The 17,601-nt window shown below is 40.7% G+C and overlaps 1 protein-coding gene across 5 annotated transcripts; it reads right to left on the reverse strand.

The window, feature by feature from the left end:
* Window positions 1-24: 24 nt before the first annotated feature.
* On the reverse strand, window positions 25-16,479 carry RUFY1 (RUN and FYVE domain containing 1). Of its 5 annotated transcripts, none has more exons than XM_029998148.2 (18): window positions 16,141-16,479; window positions 12,495-12,668; window positions 12,030-12,147; window positions 11,307-11,408; window positions 10,854-10,977; window positions 10,369-10,427; window positions 9,585-9,650; window positions 8,879-8,948; window positions 7,775-7,876; window positions 7,230-7,346; window positions 6,375-6,542; window positions 4,734-4,831; window positions 4,160-4,279; window positions 3,165-3,294; window positions 2,233-2,327; window positions 1,728-1,776; window positions 1,461-1,538; window positions 25-749 (listed from the first exon to the last, which is right to left on the reverse strand). In XM_029998148.2, the coding sequence occupies exons 1-18, from the start codon at window positions 16,406-16,408 to the stop codon at window positions 606-608; spliced, it is 2,082 nt and encodes a 693-aa protein (XP_029854008.1). In that variant the 5' UTR covers window positions 16,409-16,479; the 3' UTR covers window positions 25-605. The 5 variants fall into 5 exon arrangements, with proteins under 5 accessions (XP_029854008.1, XP_029854006.1, XP_029854009.1 ...); XM_029998146.2 differs by having other exon boundaries at window positions 25-778; XM_029998149.2 differs by having other exon boundaries at window positions 25-778; window positions 16,190-16,313.
* Between the last annotated feature and the right edge of the window lie 1,122 nt (window positions 16,480-17,601).

A 17,601-nucleotide genomic window follows, 5' to 3' on the forward strand; every position in this document is an offset into this window, starting at 1 on the left:
TAAAAATCAGAACTTCAATTTTGCTTTCAGTTTTTGCAAGTTTTTGCAAAAGGCTTTATTGTGTAACTACAGCAATGTGCTCACAGCGACTTTCAGAACAAGTACAAGGTGTAGTTTTTGACTCTGCAGTGAACAGAAGGCACATTTATAAAGCTCTTTCCTTCTATAGACAATTCATAAATTGACTTTCCTTAGCAAATACAAAACTGTACACTAGCCAGTGAAACGAACAGGAGCAGCTATAGTGATGATACAGAGGAACTGAAGTTAATGTGCAGAAAGACAGTGGCATCTAGCGGGATCAAATAAACGTAGAAATGCCATATACAAATTTTAATACAAATACCTATAAAAATCAGAAAAGTGAATTTGCATTTTAGTTTCAAATAGAACTTTAAGGGAAATTACAGTTGATAACAATTTTCTTAATTATTCCAGTTGGAGAAACATTAGCTTGCATAATCCCTACAAATTATTTCACACTGCTCTTACAGTGGAAAACAGTAGAGACCAGACAGTCTGCTGCACAGAAGATGCCTGGAATTCAGAATTAAAAAAAATAATGGCTACTTTCCAACATTAGGGTGGTCAAGGTTACGAAAGCCTTAGGAGGAATTGGACGAACAGCGCTGAAGGAGTAGAGTGTGACAAGTATCGCAAACACGGACAGGTTTGGGATACGATGGCAGTGCAAGTTCATTACTGGAGCAAGTGTTGCAGAAGATGTCCCCACAGTTTCTGCAGTGATGCTACAAACAGAGAGAATAAGCACAACTGCCTAAAAACGGAGCGTCACGAGGAGATAAATCAGACCTTAAAAAAAAAGCATTCGGAGTCCACTGACATCATCCTCCAATTCCCAACCGGCCCAACCCTCCCAGCGGCACTTCTGCCCGCACGGAGGCCTGAACACGACCAGGAGCTGCGCTCGCCCCGGGCCCTGCAGGCGGAGCAGGCCTGGCCAGGGGCTGGAGGAGCTGCTCCGCTGCCGCTAAGCAGCTCCCTGGATCAGCACGCAGCCAGGCCCGTGCTTTCAGGAAAGCACACGCAGGCCCGGCTCTACAGGGAGGAAATCTGGTGTTTGTGCTGCCGGGCGGCCTGCGCAGGCACCCGGAGCTGTCCCAAACCACGCAGCAGGGCCCCAGCAGCCGTCCCTGTCCCTGAAAGGCACCGAGCACGGCCTGTCAGCATCCAGTCCCCAGGACACACGGCTCGAGGGGGAAGGGAGATGAACCTCAGCACAAGAGAACTCGCCCGTAACACCTCCCCTACCAAGGAAAGCACCCAAGCAGAAGAATGTTATTTTTAGGATGGGAAATGCCAAATTACTTCTCTATGTAGTTATCATGCCAGCAAGATCTGGAATTGAAGCAGCGTCAGTCTTCCCTAGCAAACTGTGCAACAGCACGATTTTTGTTTTCTGTGACAAAAGGAAAAAATAATCCACTGAACAACATTACCTTCCTTCTCGAGATAGAGAATTCCTTTTCACATTGCTTGCAGTGTGTTGCTTCATCATCCTTCAGCCAGGTATGGCCCTAGAAAATTGGAATGAAAACCTCACTGTAGATTCAAATAAATGTATAAAATAAAATTCAAAGGCAGTTTACCAACATTGTTAGTATTTTTTAAAAGCCATCTTTTAAAGTAGGATAACTGTGATGAAATGTGAAGGTGTTAAATGAAATGCATGCGCTTAGTCAAAATATCCATGAGAGGTAGAGTACCTTTAGTGCTTTATTTACTTCTTTAATATCTTCCATCTTCAACTTTGATCTGGAAAAAAGCAAAATCATTCCCTCTGCATGACTTTACATTTAGTTGTCTTCAATTGTACCTGCCATTCCACTGTCCAGCCATTGAATCTAAACTCTAATTCTTCAGTTAGCTCCCTGTTACAACTCTGAACTGCTCAGTATCACCAGGAAACTTCGTCACCTTGGGGCCTGCCCCCTTTTCAGTATATTCAGAAGAACGTGGAAAAAGCACAGTTCCACTGCTGGAACTCAGCATTTACTGTATTGTTTCCTATCTCAGCCAGCTTACTCATGCAAGGATCATCCCTCACTTTTATTTCATGGCTGTTTAGTTTCCCATGCATAGTAATTACCTCCTAAAATTCTCATGTTTATTGATTTTTATAACTGGATGCGCTTTAAAATTATTTGTATTATTTTGATACTCCATCCTCCAAGTCACATCACTTACAGCAGTTCAGTTCCTAGAACTTACTGGCTGAGATGAAGTCCCATTTCTTGAAGAGCTTGCTCCTGCTCCTCACAGACTTTCTCTAACTGCTGCTTCTCATCTTGCAGTTTTCTCAGTTCCTATAAAATAAAGCAAAAAATTAGACATAAAAAGTTTTTTGTGTGCTAAGTTTGACCTATAACCTAGATCAGTTTATCCAAACTGCCCAAGCACTTCACAAGAATAAGCTCCTTTACAAACCTACCTATTTCTAAGGCTTGATTTTTAGAATTACATGGGTGAACTACCCAGGGGTTCTGCACAAACAACAAAATCATTTAACCATATTTACCAGAAAGAGGAAGATTTTCAGGCTTTAAACATCCTTGAGCATAGCTGGAATGCAGCAGTCCTATGCCCACACACGAGCATATAGACAGTTACTGGTGTACAATTGTGTCTTCAAAATCTAAACTGCTAGATACACAGGAGCAAATTCTCTTCAGGTTAACAAGAATGTTCGCGCTTAAAAAATAAATTGCATTCAGTTGTTTTAAATGCTTGAAAACGTGTTCTTATTTTATTACATACAGTTGAAAGACCTCACACAGTCACTGAAAGCCCTGAACTTGCCATTTCCTACCTGAGCAGGGGTACCTCACCATGGGACAGCCGATGAGCTTTTTGTCCCCAGAGATCCCACCTCAGCTTCAGCTGCTGACTGATGGTGGCTCAGACACTCGTGCAGCTTGGGCAGGGCAGATAGCTCGAGGTGGCTGAGGAGGCTGCTAAGCTGTTTTCATCACCTGAGCCCTACATTGGCGTTTCACATGCAGACTTGTGTTAATACCAGCCAAGCTTTTGAAACCCCTCAGGGGACAGTGGTACAGAACAAACACTCTGCTACAGAGGCAATCATTGCATGCTTCCAAGTCAGCTTTAATCCTGAACATGGGGCGTGCTGGCACTGCGCATACCTTTTTCAGTCCTTCCATTTGTTGCAATTCTGTTTTAAGCAGAGTGGTAGCATCCTTCTCTTGGTGTAGTTCTCTTTGCAAAGTTTGTCTCTGTTCCTTTTCAGATTTTAACTCCTTTTCCAGAGTTGAGCTATTTAAAAATAATTAATTCTAAGAAATAGCAGAAAAATATTCTATAGCACTTAGATAGCAGAAAAATGTTCTATTTTTATATCTATATTTCTATCTAGCATTTAAGGATAGCAACACTATGAGAAGAAGAAACCTTGCCCAAAAGAGGGCAAAAACTAGAGTGGTGTTCTGGGACATGAAAGAACAGGGGTGTTATGGCAGCAGACAAAAAACGATACTAGCATTTTCAGGTCACAGAAAACAAGCAGCAATGAATGGCTAGAAGAAAAAAAAACCAAAACACAAAACAACCAAAAAAAACCAACCCCAAAACAAAAAACCAAAACCAATCCCCACAAGTACATATTTGACTACCTATGTTTAAACAGCCATGTTTAAAAATTACTCTACCCTGAAGTCTGAACAGTGAAAGAAATGTTTTCTATAGGTATTAGAAGTCTTTAGAGGATTAACATTCCCTAAGAACAGCAGGACACTACCCAACCCCCAAACCCCTCCAAAAACCCCAATGCATTTGGATGACAGTCACTTAAATGCTCATCCTCCAAGCATGACAGTACCTATCTCCAGATTTAGTAAAAAAGCCATTGAAAGCTCCACTGCTAGTCTGAATGGCCAGATTTCTATTGGCACTCTGTGCTCTCAATTGGATATTCTGGAAAAAACATTTCCAAATCCTCATGCTAACTGTGCATTATACAGAAGCGCTGGGCTTTCCAAGATCTTGCATACTTCTGTCAATACTTGCTGAACCCAATATAATTCAAACCTACCCCTCTTTAGACCTTAGCACAACAGGAGTAGAAAGCACTTCTTAAAGAAATGGCAGAAGGGAAGGAAAAAAACCTGATCAGATTAAATACCATTTACTATCCAGTTGGGACATCTGTTGCCGACAAGTGTCAAGCCTGCCAGCAAGCTCTTGCTTCATCTTGTTGCATCTTTCTTCTGCAGTCTGCCTTGCCTTTTCTGCATGCTGCAATCTACAAAGTAAGGAACATACACATTTGTTGTAAATTCACATCCTCCTTACCTACACCCTCTCATTCTGTTCACCATACAGATCTTTGTAAAAGCTTGAACTGAAAATGTTAGAGGAGAAAAAAAAGACTTTTGAAAGCAACTGTTTCTGAAAAAAAAAAAAACCCCAAAAGCGAGAGTCATACCTGTTCTCAAACTAAAGTCAACATGTTTTGAAACAGCCTGCCTATGGAAAGAGCTATGGCTTTCGAATGGTGTCAGTTATGGGCATGTTTGCCTGGGAAAAGAGAACAGGCAAGCACAGAGGGTGATAAGGAGGAGAAAGGAAAAAGAACGTCATGCTGGCACGCATGCCCAAATGTTTATAGGAGGTGTATGGAAGGTCATCCTATAAAGGTTTCAGCTGGAAACTTTCTGCCGACTTCAGTGTTGACTTTCTGAGCTTGTAATGATTACCTCTCTTCCATTTGTTTCATAGAGGACAACATCTCATTTGTTTTTCCTTCAAAAGAGGATATTGCTTCTGTTTTCTGTTGTAATGAACACTCTGCATTCTGTAGGAATAAGTGAATAGATATTCCAGGTAATACATTTTAGTTTTCCAAAGCACAAAGTGTTAGTGTTTAATGAAAGTCTGCCACTAGATAAACAATGTTTAGCTTGTCACATGGCCACGACTGGGTCTAACTGGAACGTACAAACAAAATGCTGATAATGCCAGACACTCCTCAGCTTGTTAAGAGCTCAGAAGAAAACTTAACTGTACTAAGTTTTGACCTATGAGATCAACTACAAGCCCCAGATCTTCTCTTTAGAAACAAGTTTGAAGAAATAAGTCAGATTGAATTGACAGGATAAGAATATCAATTATGATTTGAATGTAACAACTGCACTCAGTCAGCATGGAACCAGGAAGACAAAAAAATATACAAAATAAATACTGCTTTTGAAAGCAAAGGCATACCTCAGCACTGGGGTTTCACTGGCCATTGCCTTGCAAGTTTCTGTGCATCTGTGAAGGAGGCAAAGGCCAGGATAAAGCCTGAACAGGCATGAGGAAACAGTCCATAAAAACTGAGAGAAATCCCCTCTGGATTTCTGGCACCAGGTATGGGAGGGGAAGTCTAGTTAAACTCTTATTGCATTAATGGAGACAAGCTCTGTATATCTTGTATGAACACTACTACTCCATCACTTCCTTGTAGAAATGCCTATCAGTACCGTTTTTGTCCAATTGAAAAAAACAAGACAAAACACCACAACCCACTCAAACAACAAAAAAACCCCACAAAAACATTCCCAAACCCCTGCAATAGATGACACAAAGGATGGAGAAAGTAAACTCTAAAAACTGCCAGGGTAAGGAAGACAGGCCCAGAAAGCAAAATGTTTTTTCATTTTACTTCTCCAACCATCTTACATCTGGAGAGCCAGGTCTTACGCTAAAAGGGGTATAATGAAATACCTAAACCAGTCCAACAACTTTTTGGTAGCTCCAGAGGCCAGCCTGACCACAGAATTCCTCCCTCCCCAAATCCAGTGTTGCCTTTCCACTGGCTATAGCACTCAGCTGACCATTTGGGTACAGACTACAGGAGATAGGCAAAAATAACTGACAGTTTTGTAATGGTTTAGAGAGGCTTATTGCTGGTTTCTACAGTAAAGTGTTAAATGTGGTGTAGGTGAAAGGCAAGACAACACAGATGGGAAGGAGAAGCAAGACAGTTCCTGGCTGCAGTAAGTCATTTTTTTAAAGACTAATCATTCAGTGGTTAGAACAAAGGACTCCTGCAAACACTTTCTCCCCTGTGAGAGCTCTCCATTTGTCTCAGCATTTGTTGGATGATCCTACGGCATACTATGCAGCATACTCAAGGAAACCCCCTTTCTTTCCAAACATACCCAATATCTTACCAATAATGAAGCATAATAAAACATTAAACAATTCCTTCTACAGTTTTAAAACAGATATTAAGAAAATTGTTGCATCTAAGTATTACTTCAGATGCATATAAGTGCCTACATGTCCTCAGTGCACGATTAACACGTAAAGACCACCACTACAGCTGTTCTTTCTATTCTCCACTATGTACATACCTGAGATTTGTGAAACATCTGCAAGTTAATAGCCTTCACTTCTTCTAACTGTTGGCGAAGTGCAACTAAAGTGTCTTGTTTTTCATGAGTATCTTTTTCCAGAAGTTTCATGGCAATTTCCATTTCTGTTTTCATTCCAATTTGTAGCTCCAACTCTTTCTCTAGTTCCTTACAAAGAGATTCCCTAGTTACTGCTATGTAGTCATATGTCAGGAATAAGCATTTCGAAAACCCATATAACCTCATACACAAGCTATGTATTACTCTGATACAATAACGAACTATGATTTTACAGAAGAACTAGGTCTCAAACAATACATTAAGTTAGCAAGACCAAAATACTATTTCAGCTCTCCAGATCAGGGCAAGGGTACAGATCTGCTGGCATGAAGCATAGAGCTCAGTGTGTAACTTAACAGCCTGTCAAATGAAGCATTTCTCCTGGCAGCTGGACTTGGGTTGACTTAGAGCCATAGGCTTCAGCAAGCCTGGGCAATCTCTTCACCAGTCACTAATTAGCAGTTCACTGTGCAAGTGACTGTTGTGCATATACCATATTTTCCTCCATAAAGACAGTTGCCTCTCTTGTGTTTTGATCGTAGTCTCTGCTATAATAATGCTGGTAGGTTCTTAAACAGGGAAAGACCTTTTATTTTCAGCATTCCGAAAGCCCCAGTTTCCAGTTCTTTACAGACACTGTTAATGACCAATATCCAGCATCTTGCTTGCAATTCCTTTATGAATTCTGAATAGCTGCAAAAAGTGCACAGCATACATCTTTTACTTGTAATGCTACCTTAAAGTCTGCAGAATCCTGTATTTTTCATTTCACTTTCTATAGTTAAGTTTCCTTACCAGCCTAATTTTTTTTTCTTCTTTCAACTGCTTCCAAACATCACTGTACATTTCATCAAGACCCTGGCGTGACTGCTTGTAAGTATCCAATTCTACTTTTGTATCCTCTTTCGTTACCTATAGGAAACATCAGCAAAAAACCCACATAAGATCACAAAGCTATGTATTTAAAGTATGCCTTAAGTTCTTGTGTGTAACACAATATTTCTATGTGCTATTTCAAGTAAAATCCTACTATTTTACAATTAATAAGCTGGCAAATGTTAATAAGCTGAAGTTTCAAAGAATAAAGCAAAAATAAAAATAAACCATTCTAATACTTTTAATGCTTTCTCCCTTCTGCAAGTATATGTTTAAGTGTGTAGTAAAGAACAGCAAAATCTACCACCTGTGCCTACCACGCACAAAACCAGTGATCTACGCAGTAGCATGCTAAACAGTGCTTAGCATTCCAGTTCAAAGTGCTTTTGAAAGCACTAAGTACAGTCGATCAAAAAAGATCACTTATTTTAAGGATCCTCATTATCTTTAAATAGGTGTCCCACCTCTACACTTTTTTCACTCCGTTCACGAATTAATTCATTTTGTTGTTTTAACTGCTGCTGCTCTTCCTGAAGTGATCCAATTCGGTCCGTTGCTGCTGCAAGCTGTTTACAAAGAGAACATATCTATATTTAATCACTGTACAAGCATGCAACATCTGGAGGAATTCTAAAGTTAGTAGCTCAACCTTTGTAGCAGGTGCACTGCTCACTTCCCCTTTCGTCCCTTTCATTCTCCCCGGAAGCTGCCTGACCCTTTTGCAGCCACACTCACTATACAGCCTAAATTAATAAGCCCACCAACATTCTTTCACTTGACTTCTGCTTCACACCCTCATAATTATTTTTAAATATTAACTGTGCAAAGAAATGCATCCTAGTGTAAAAGGCTAAAATCCACCACAGATCTGTGATCTGTGGTATTAATTCTGGTATGAAATAGAAGTCATACAGCAAGTCAGGCTTGACATTCACTGCTGGAACCTTATGGCATTTTCAAGTGGAGATACCCCAGAAAGTATTGGAAATTGGACTTCACAGATACACTCTGAACAAGACATATACATACATACATATATATACACACACACGTTATATATACATATATATATATGTGTATATATATATATGTAAACCCACCACCACAAAACCCAGAACAACCACTATCATGCATGCTGCTGGATTCTATTTCAGTTCCCAGCTAGGAAAGATTTCCTAATTGAAGTGTGATTCTTTTCCTTCTCTTTTTCCAAGTTCTGTTTAACACACGTGACAAATACATACACGTGTGTATGTGCAGAAGGAAGAGGGACAAGTCACGTTCATTACAGTGGTATGATTACTTTTGGGTGGAGACACGATTGCAAGACAAAAACTTGATTAAGGAAACCCGTCTAACAAATAGGCGCCGAAAAGCATCTTAACAGCTAACATAATGTAGAAGCTTTCCACAGAGCTTTCCCCATGTGCTGACTCATGCCAGTCCTACCAATCCCCCACATTCCACTAGTATCAACTCAAATATTTTAGGTCTAAGGTATATTCTTAGGGAGTTTTGCCTCTAATGGAAAAGAGCTATGAGAAATATTTAACAGACCAGACACAAACCTCTTCCTGGAGTTTGGAATTGGTCTTTTCTAAACAGTCTATTTTGTTCTGAAGATCTGCAACCGTGCAACTGCAGCAAGGAAAAGAGATGCATAAAAACAATAAAAGAAGTGCCAATGTCCAACATTTATTCCTATCCTCAACCATGCTTTTACCATCTTGCATTTGTTAACAATGAAATACTTTGGTGAGCTGGCAAAAAGTCTGGAGGAAGGATAACTGTCCCTCTTAAGCACTGAGAGGACCATGCATTTCCCTACAGTTGGCAGCCTACTGTATTAGTTGGCAGTCCTGTTCTGGCTCAGCTTTTGCAGTCTTAACACCTCTCATGTTCAAGAGGGTAAGTGAGGCCTGCTCCTCCCACTGAACAACCTATGGGGGAAGAATAAAGACCCTTCCTCTAAAGAATGAATTTCCAGATGCACTTGTAATAGTTTTCTCTTGAAAAAGTAGCTCCAAAATGTTCTGTTAGTCACTAATAAGTTTCAAAAAAGTAAATTACTATTACACAGATTTGTTTTCTGCATTGCATATGCCATCAGAATAGTAAGATTACAAGATTAAACTAAGATTTTGGGAAATAATCAGAAAAGGCATTTCAATATCAGACAAAGATCTACAAGACTGTAAGCAGAGACATTCAAAGCCATACTGGAAAAGCTAAACAGGACAAGTGTTTGTATATTAGAATAGAGGAAAATCCCACCTTAGATGTCGGTTGAGCTCTTCCACATAATGCTTCTGGTCAAGGACAGCTGTAATCCCTCCGTCTCTAGTTGTAAAAGTGAGAATTTGTTGATTAAGAAACTCCTTCATTCTAAAGTGTTATAGTTTGTACTAGGGTTTTCAGCATAGACTTGCAAACTGAGTTTCTCCTTTTCTTATAAAAATACTTGTGCCTGAGCTAGACTGGAAGCACTAGGGAGATGAAACAGCTGTTTATTGGCTTCTCCTCAGCAGCTATACAGTAAAGTGCTCTGAAGTGCCAGGAGCACACAAACTATGAAGTCCCTTCCATTCACTACAGGTCTTCTGGATACAGTGATGGTAACAGTTACAGTCTCTAATTCACCTAACATTTCACCTAAACCTACTTTTTTTTCCTCCATAACTGATCTCTCCTACAAAGACAGCTCCTTAACTGAGAGCATTTCTGAAACAGTGCTTAGAAACAAAGCAGTGATTTAGTAGTGGGTGACCTGGCAGATCATGTCTCCTAAAATCAAATAAAAACACAATCTAAAATTTTGGGTGCTTTTACTTTGGTCCCAGCTCAAGACACAAACTCTCCACACTGTATTGTTGTTAAAACTACCATGGGCTCAACCTTTGAAAATTAGTACCTTGGTTTAGCTAACAAAATCTATTTTAGATTCTCTTTTTCAGATGATAAGAGTTTGAGGTTTCTAACACTCATGTGCTCCCATAGACTGACAGGTTTGTTCTACAAAAACCATACCAACTTAGAATCATAAATTCACCATACATACTGTTTGCCATCACTGTCCTGTGTTTCCTTCAGGTACAAGGAAAAATCAATCACTCCAACCTGAAAAATATATTTAAAATATTAACACACCTTCACAGTGCAATTCTGCATAGCAGCAGGCATTACTTTATATTAGGAAAAAGGTAAAAATCTGAAGCTGAAGTTTAGAGAGACAGGTAATACCTATATTATTCCTAGCTGAAGCAAATGTGCAAGCTAGTGCTTGTCATAAAAGCATCAAAATAACCATATTCAGTGTGCTCAGTTTCCTAGCAGTTATTAGTTTTGACAGCATTTCCATAAACTGCTACTTAAAGAGATGGATACTTATGTACTTTTCTTTGATTCAATGTGGGAAACATGACAAGCTTCAATACAGGAGATTCTAGACAGAGTTCTGGACCCATCTCAGTAAATTATTTATGGATGTGCTTAATTCTATTAGAATCTCATACCAACTGATGTTATCTAAGCTTTAATCTTCACCTGGGAATCCAAGTCTTCTCCTTTCAAGCAAAGGTTTGCATCAATAACATTCAGTCCAACTAGCAGACCCACAATGACTGCTCCTTCCTCCTCCATCATCAACGCATCAGGTTCATAAAATTCGCTAGAAGAAATAGTATAAGGCATCACTGCACATCAAAATGATAATAGTACTTCCATCACTAAAATCATATAAACGGTAATGTAGTCCTTATAAAGCACAGCTGATCAGCCCCTTCTTGCTAATTTATTGCGCAAGGCAGAGGATGCAGAACTCTCACAGAGAATACTCGTTCTTCTGTAGGTTCACTGCAAAAACAACGAACAACTTGCTCCTCTGCAGGTTGCAAGAACAAGCTTAAAGTTAAACTGGTCAATTAATGACCTCTCACTACAGCAACACAAGGTTTCAGTGATTCAGTGAATACAATCTACGTATGTCTGTACTGTTACCTTAATAGATGCTTATGGTCCAAGAGTACTTTGAGATAATCTGCCAGTTTCTTTTGCATGAGTGCTAGATAAAGCCACGCCCTTCCTCTTCCCACAGCAGTCCTAAAATGAAAGGTGCATGTTTTGGTATAAAAAAAAGGCGTTTTTTTTAAGTAGATGTGTGCAATTCAAAATTCTCCCTTTACAAAGGGAGATGAAGGTTGTTATTTACTAAAACACCCAAAATTAAAGAAGAAATCCCTGGGGAAATGAAGTGCTGTCTCCAGAACACAGAAGCATTTAAGTATACTCCATTGCTTCAGCAAACATTTTCAGCTACCACCATAACCCAACTATTGATGCATCCTAGCATTAAAACTAGTCTCTTTCCATCACCCAGAATTACCCAAATTAAATACTACTAGCACATGCACAAAATGACATAAAGTCATAAAAGTGAGGGAAAGAAGAGGAAAGAAAATAGGTGTGAAGACTTTACGGTTATTTTTAGCAAGGTTATAGATGTTTCCAAATGCTGTTTTTAATCTGACAGTATTGTTTGAATCAGAAGCACTGGGTATATTTTGACATATCCCTCTTATCTCTTGGAGAAGTCAATGCCTCCTACATACCCTCTTTTTCTCTTTGGGAACAAGATCTCATTAAGGAAGGCGAGAGACTATATGAAGGATTCTTTCTCCCAGCAGTATAAGTGAAAAGCATCATCCCCAACCATCAACTTACTTCAACTCTGGCAGATTTTTAACACTAGTTGCTATATCTGATGCTTCAGGACAAAGTTTTTCCACTAGCTCCAAAGGACCAAAAAACGATTTGTTCTGTCCAATAAAAGTCTTCTTCACTAAAATGAGTATACAGAGAAATTTGTGAGGAAAAGCGACAGGCTTCCAACTCCAGAATTACAAATTTTAGTCTACGTTTTACTTTGTCTTACAAGCTCTTAACATGTCAACGAAAAGGGGGCACTAAAAATACCTCAACAGTTTAAGAGGCACAGAATACAGGGTACATGAGAAGGTAACCACACAGTTATATCTGTAATACTGATTAGCATCACACAGCGTATGCGATTAATACTAAGGTCACACAGAAGTCAAACTGGAGACACAGCGAGATGTGACACAGGATCGTTTATCTGCCTCTCCTCAGCGTGGCAGCCGTCGCAGCCGTGGGGGAGCGGGTGCCCACCTTTCAGCCCGTGCTTGAGGCAGTGCTCCAGCACCACGAAGAACTGCTGCAAGGGAGGGAAGTCGGAGTCCAGGGTCCGGCCCAGGCTCAGGGCCGACTGGATCAGGATTTTGATACTGAGCTTCATCATGTTCATGAGGTTGGCGCGCTCCTCCATGGCGTGGTATCGCGCACCTGGGGAGGGGGGACACGGGTGGAGAAAGAAAAGCTGCTTTTAGAAACGCACGCCTCCTGACCCCTCACAGCGCTGACAGGAGCGGTGCCTCCCCGGCTTGGCCTCCATCTTGCGGAGATGAACGGCTCGAGAAGAGCTGGATATAAGACACGGGTGAATCCCGCCTCCCCCCCCCCCCCACCCGCAACAGGCTGTACGCACGGATCGGAAACTGACCCCGGGGGGAGCGGGGCCGCTGCCCCGGCCCTGCCGCTCCCAGCACCCGCCGCCCCCCGCGGGGACACGGCACCTGCCCCCCGGGCCTAGCGCCGCCTCAGCGGCCGCGCAGGGCGGGGGGGGGCCCCCCACCGCGGGCTGAGGCGACCCCTCCCCGCCCGCGTTACCACGGCAACAGCACACGCACCACTACCCCCCCCCCCCGGCACCACGGCCGGGAACTCTCGCGAGACCGAGCCTGGCGAGCGCGGGCAGCACCAGGCGCCATTTTAGAAAGAGTGACTGGTGCGTGGCGCGGGCAGCGCCCGGGGGGCGAGCGCCCTTCGTCAGCGCCTCTCCCCCCCTCCCCAGGCGGGTATTGCTGCCTCTCCCCGCCAAGGCGGGCCAGGCTGTCCTCCCTTAAACCTGAAGGGGGGCGAGACAAAAACAGGCTGCCAGCTACCACTTTTCCTTCAGTCAACAACAGGTTCTGACAGAAGCTGCCAACGGCAGACCAGTGGCCGCCTAAATGATCTTTTGAGCCAACGCTGTTGCAGTAGGAGAATCCGGCTGTCACCTGTGGATCAAACATGGTCATACTCCCTTGCACAAATAGCAGTTGCAGAAGACCCAAGTCTTAACAGGTAGAGCCCCTGCGTCAGTCACATGCAAGATCGTTAACACTGTTCTTAACACTGTGCAAAAATCTCTTTCGGTACTAATTTTCATTATTACCTACCTTTTTGTGCACATAATCTTAATTTAAGATTAAAACCGAGCAAAACTCTTATCAGAAGAGTGAAGAGAGTCATTCTGATCAAACTGATCTTGATAATCACAAAGCACACCAAGTCCTGTCTTCTCAGTAGCCTATTGTATCAATGACTATAGTCAACATAGTGGATGCCTCAAAATTGCATATAATGCCTTGAGATGAGACTGAGGATTAAAAGTGCTGTAACATTTTGATGTCAATATTGTCAGGTACACATCAGGAACAGAAAAAAAGCTGACTGCAGAAACACAAAATCAGTGACTTTGGGTATTGCGGTGTTTCAGTAACAACGCCAGCTTAGGTTGATGGTTTCCTGAATTTGAATTTTTACTTTATCAGGAATATTTTGCTTGTAAGCCTTGCTCAAGGTACATGTATTATCCACAAGACTTAAAAAAAACCCCAACAAAACAAAACAAAACCTGTGAATGAAGTGTTCTTTATGAACACAAACTTAAACAGTGTCTTAATAAGGGTTTGTATTAAGTTAACTAATTACTTGAACAATATTTTTTAGACTGTTGCAAATTTACACAGTCAAGTACATCTTTTGCAAAACTGTGAACAAGTTGGTACATGCAAAATAGGCAGATATTAGACACATTACCAAAGCCAAGCCTCAAAGATTAGGAATTGGGTTACCTAAGTGCAAAAGATCAGAGACATTATGCTGCAATCTTTAAGAATGCAGTCACACAGTCTAGAATCTCATTCAACAGGTTTGTTTTAACATCTTTTTGAAGCCCCATGCCTTGTTTACTGTAATTATTCAGTACGCTTTGAAGTCAGAAAACACTGAAGCAGGAAGAAAAGCTAACAGTTCTCCATTTCTTGGTCTTTACGACTGCAAGTCTTTCTTGATTTGTATTCTTTAGAGTTGCAGTTCCTCGCCTTCTCTGCAAGGCGGGACATAGTTTCTTCAATAGCAGCACTGGTTTTATGATGTGCCTTTCTGTATGTCCAACTGACTGCATAGCGCACAGCACAGTTTATGTGTGATCAACAGATCCGAAGTAGCAGGTAGAGGTTATAAAATCTCTGGAAAAAGATGGCAGCAGGGAACAAGTTGCTAGTTTTCAACAAGTGGTCTTCCAGGCCTCAGCTTATTTTTTAAAAATACCTGCTTTAAATTGAATTTATAATGCTTGGTCAAAGGTAATAATGAATAGGCAGAATAGGCAGAACAGGTGATTTAGTGCCGGTTCACATTTTGTATCTAAGTTATGAACAGATTTTTCTTATGGAATTTTCCATAAAACTGATCAACATATTATCTGAATACTTCGAACAATTTGGGGAGGTAGTGTTGTATTGCCTTATTTTACAGAAAAGAAGCTGAAAGATTATGGTAAAAGTTCCATTAAGTGTGGGGGCTCCATTTCAGGCAAGAGAACATTTTATTCCCCACCCCTTGCCAAATGCTGTATGTTGTTTTGAATTGCATCTATTCACAGCATTATTCCAAATGCAACTGAAGAAAATGGGATATTCTGCCCCTCCTCAGGTTAGATCCCAGGTGCTCAAGATGGGCATCCAGGAAACAAATATGTGAAAAGTTTGGTGTGAGACTTAGAGATGCAGAGAAAGACAAGAATCTAGTTTTTTCAGGACAGAATTAATCTTAACTCTTGACTATGCAACACTGAGGAATTTTCACAAAAAATAAAAAAGTCCATCAGCAGTAACTTATTTCACCATGCAGTCACAATTCATCCCCACAAAACTCCAGCTGGAATACTTAATATCATTAAAACCAAAAAGGTCAGCACCAGTTAGCAAAACTCAGCTCTATTGCTCCAAAACCATTAAGTACTAGTCCGAGACCCTGGAGTACAAGACTCTAGGCCCAATTACTGCTACATTTGAATGTTTTTGTTTCCATGTGATGAATATCACTGAGGTTTAATTTCCATATGAATTCAACTAAAGCCCTTTTAATTCAGTTTTAAGAGACCTGTTGTATAAATCTGTATGGTTGCTATATCCATGAATACAGATGTTTAGTAAAGCAAACTGTGGTTAAATAGAAGGCATTTTTAGCGCAGTTAAGAAGTAATTTATAACAAATCTGCATCTTGGTTCACTTGCCCACTTTCTGACATTAAAGCTATATGAGAAGCACATTATAGTTCCTTCTCCACACCAGCACACCTAGGAAGGATAACGAATTGACTAGATCACTTATGAGTGCAGCCAGGCTGCTGCTGAGGTGAACTTTAAGGGAGAGGGAGAAAAGGAATCAAATAAAAGCTTACTGCATAAGACTAAAGTCAGTTTTCCCAAATATATTAAGAGTTTAGGAATCTTCTGATTGCAATAAATTTTGTTCCACATCTGTGTTGTTTGTATAATTTTGCTTAAATAAAAAACTGCAGCATCAGGTTTTAAAAAATAAATTCAAAGTAATAACCATGCATCACGGACACTAATCAACAGCACTTACGGGAGCAAACTTATTTGCGCACCATAAAAGCAAGTTTACTAAATAAGCATAACCATACTTGTTTTTGCTGTGCTGTCATTGCTGACTGGTTTGGATATGAATCCTACCAAAGATGCAGACTTCAGAGCGTTGCCATAGCTCAGCGCTAAGTTTTCCGAGGCTTTCTTGGCCAGCGACAAGATGGGAGCAGACCACCTCGCTTCTTCCGTTTTCTCTTTTTCCTCGTTTTTCAACTCAGTCGTATTAGGAATCTGTTTTTTGTCAATAATCTCAAAGTCTTCTTTTATTTCCGCGGCAGATGCGGTGCAACTCTCCCCTTCAGCCATCTTTAACGTGTCATATGACACTAGTCATGAGCAATCGAGTCGGCAGCCCCACGCCCTGCCTGCCTGCCGGTTGGAAGGCAGGTGCCGAAGAGCCAGCTGAACGGTTTTAAAGCAGCTGCATGCATAAGCAGGACTCTAAGACAGGCTTTTCAAGAACTGAGCAGTTTGCTTGATGTTCTGAGTTAAAGACTCCGGGGGGGGCGGAAGAAGAAGAAAGAGTTTTACTTTTAAACAAATTATGAAAGTAACAAAAATACACTTTACAGGTTCTTATTGTTATCTGTGTTCCCAAACATCATTTTCTATTAGAAAATTTATAGTATCTTTTGACATCCCAGATTTAGGCAGTTAAGTTGTGACAACTTAAAGAGATCTTCATTACTCTGCGTATAATTCAAGTCATCGTAACTTGATTAAAGTGATGGATTGGTATGACAGGTTCACTGTTGTGAAAAGTGCTTGCTCGCATCACAGACATTACAAAACTGTAGCCAGTAGGGCTACTTCAGTAATGTATTTCAGCTGTGTTTGGTAGAAAAGACTTATCATGAAGGGGAACTGAAATTGCCCTAGTATGAAAATGTGACCTTACTGGGTGTCTCAAATACTGATGTAGCCTACTGATTCATGGCTTATTATCCATTTTTCCATCCAGCAACTGTATGTGCTTGAGATGCATCACTCATTTAGTCATGAGATAGTAGATGCTGCGTATTAGCTTTTTTGCTACATAGAGGAAAGGGTTGTTTTTTTTTTTTTGTTAAGAAATGTAAGAAGGAGGAGGGAATAGGAGAGAGTAATTTCAGTAGTCTTGCAGCAAAATAAATCTTCAGGTCTGTATCTTATTTGTTCTCCTACTATAAGCTACTTTAAGATTGATTCTGTCTTCTTGGCTTCTCAGACACTGAAAATTTAACAACTTTTTTTCCCACAAAGCACAGGGAAACTCTTATATTTTTGTTGAGAATTCAGAGATCAGCAGTCTCTTATTCACCCATGATTCATATGAGCTAAGTATAGGCCTTAAGCTACTTTTGCTAAAAGCTTATAGAGATAAGTTTTACTCCATCTTGTGGACTCCAGCAGTATTTGGCTGTGTTTATAAGGAAGTATTATCTAACAGCTTTGTAGGTTGCAGCTGACTATATGAATATAACTCTGTTTGACTTGAGTAAGACTTGACATTGATTTTC

Source organism: Aquila chrysaetos, chromosome 22, assembly GCF_900496995.4.
Source record: "Aquila chrysaetos chrysaetos chromosome 22, bAquChr1.4, whole genome shotgun sequence".
Taxonomy (NCBI): Eukaryota; Metazoa; Chordata; class Aves; order Accipitriformes; family Accipitridae; genus Aquila; species Aquila chrysaetos.

What these genes read in the sequence shown, in the direction of transcription:
- RUFY1 (XM_029998146.2), bottom strand. Translation starts at nt 16,408, where the DNA reads ATGGCTGAAGGGGAGAGTTGCACCGCATCTGCCGCGGAAATAAAAGAA. An exon ending in GGAGTGAAAAAAGTGTAGAG is followed by an intron (nt 7,347 to 7,774) that starts GTGGGACACCTA and finishes TGTTTCCTATAG; the next exon opens with GTAACGAAAGAGGATACAAA. An exon ending in ATGGGACTTCATCTCAGCCA is followed by an intron (nt 1,777 to 2,232) that starts GTAAGTTCTAGG and finishes GCTTTTTTCCAG; the next exon opens with ATCAAAGTTGAAGATGGAAG.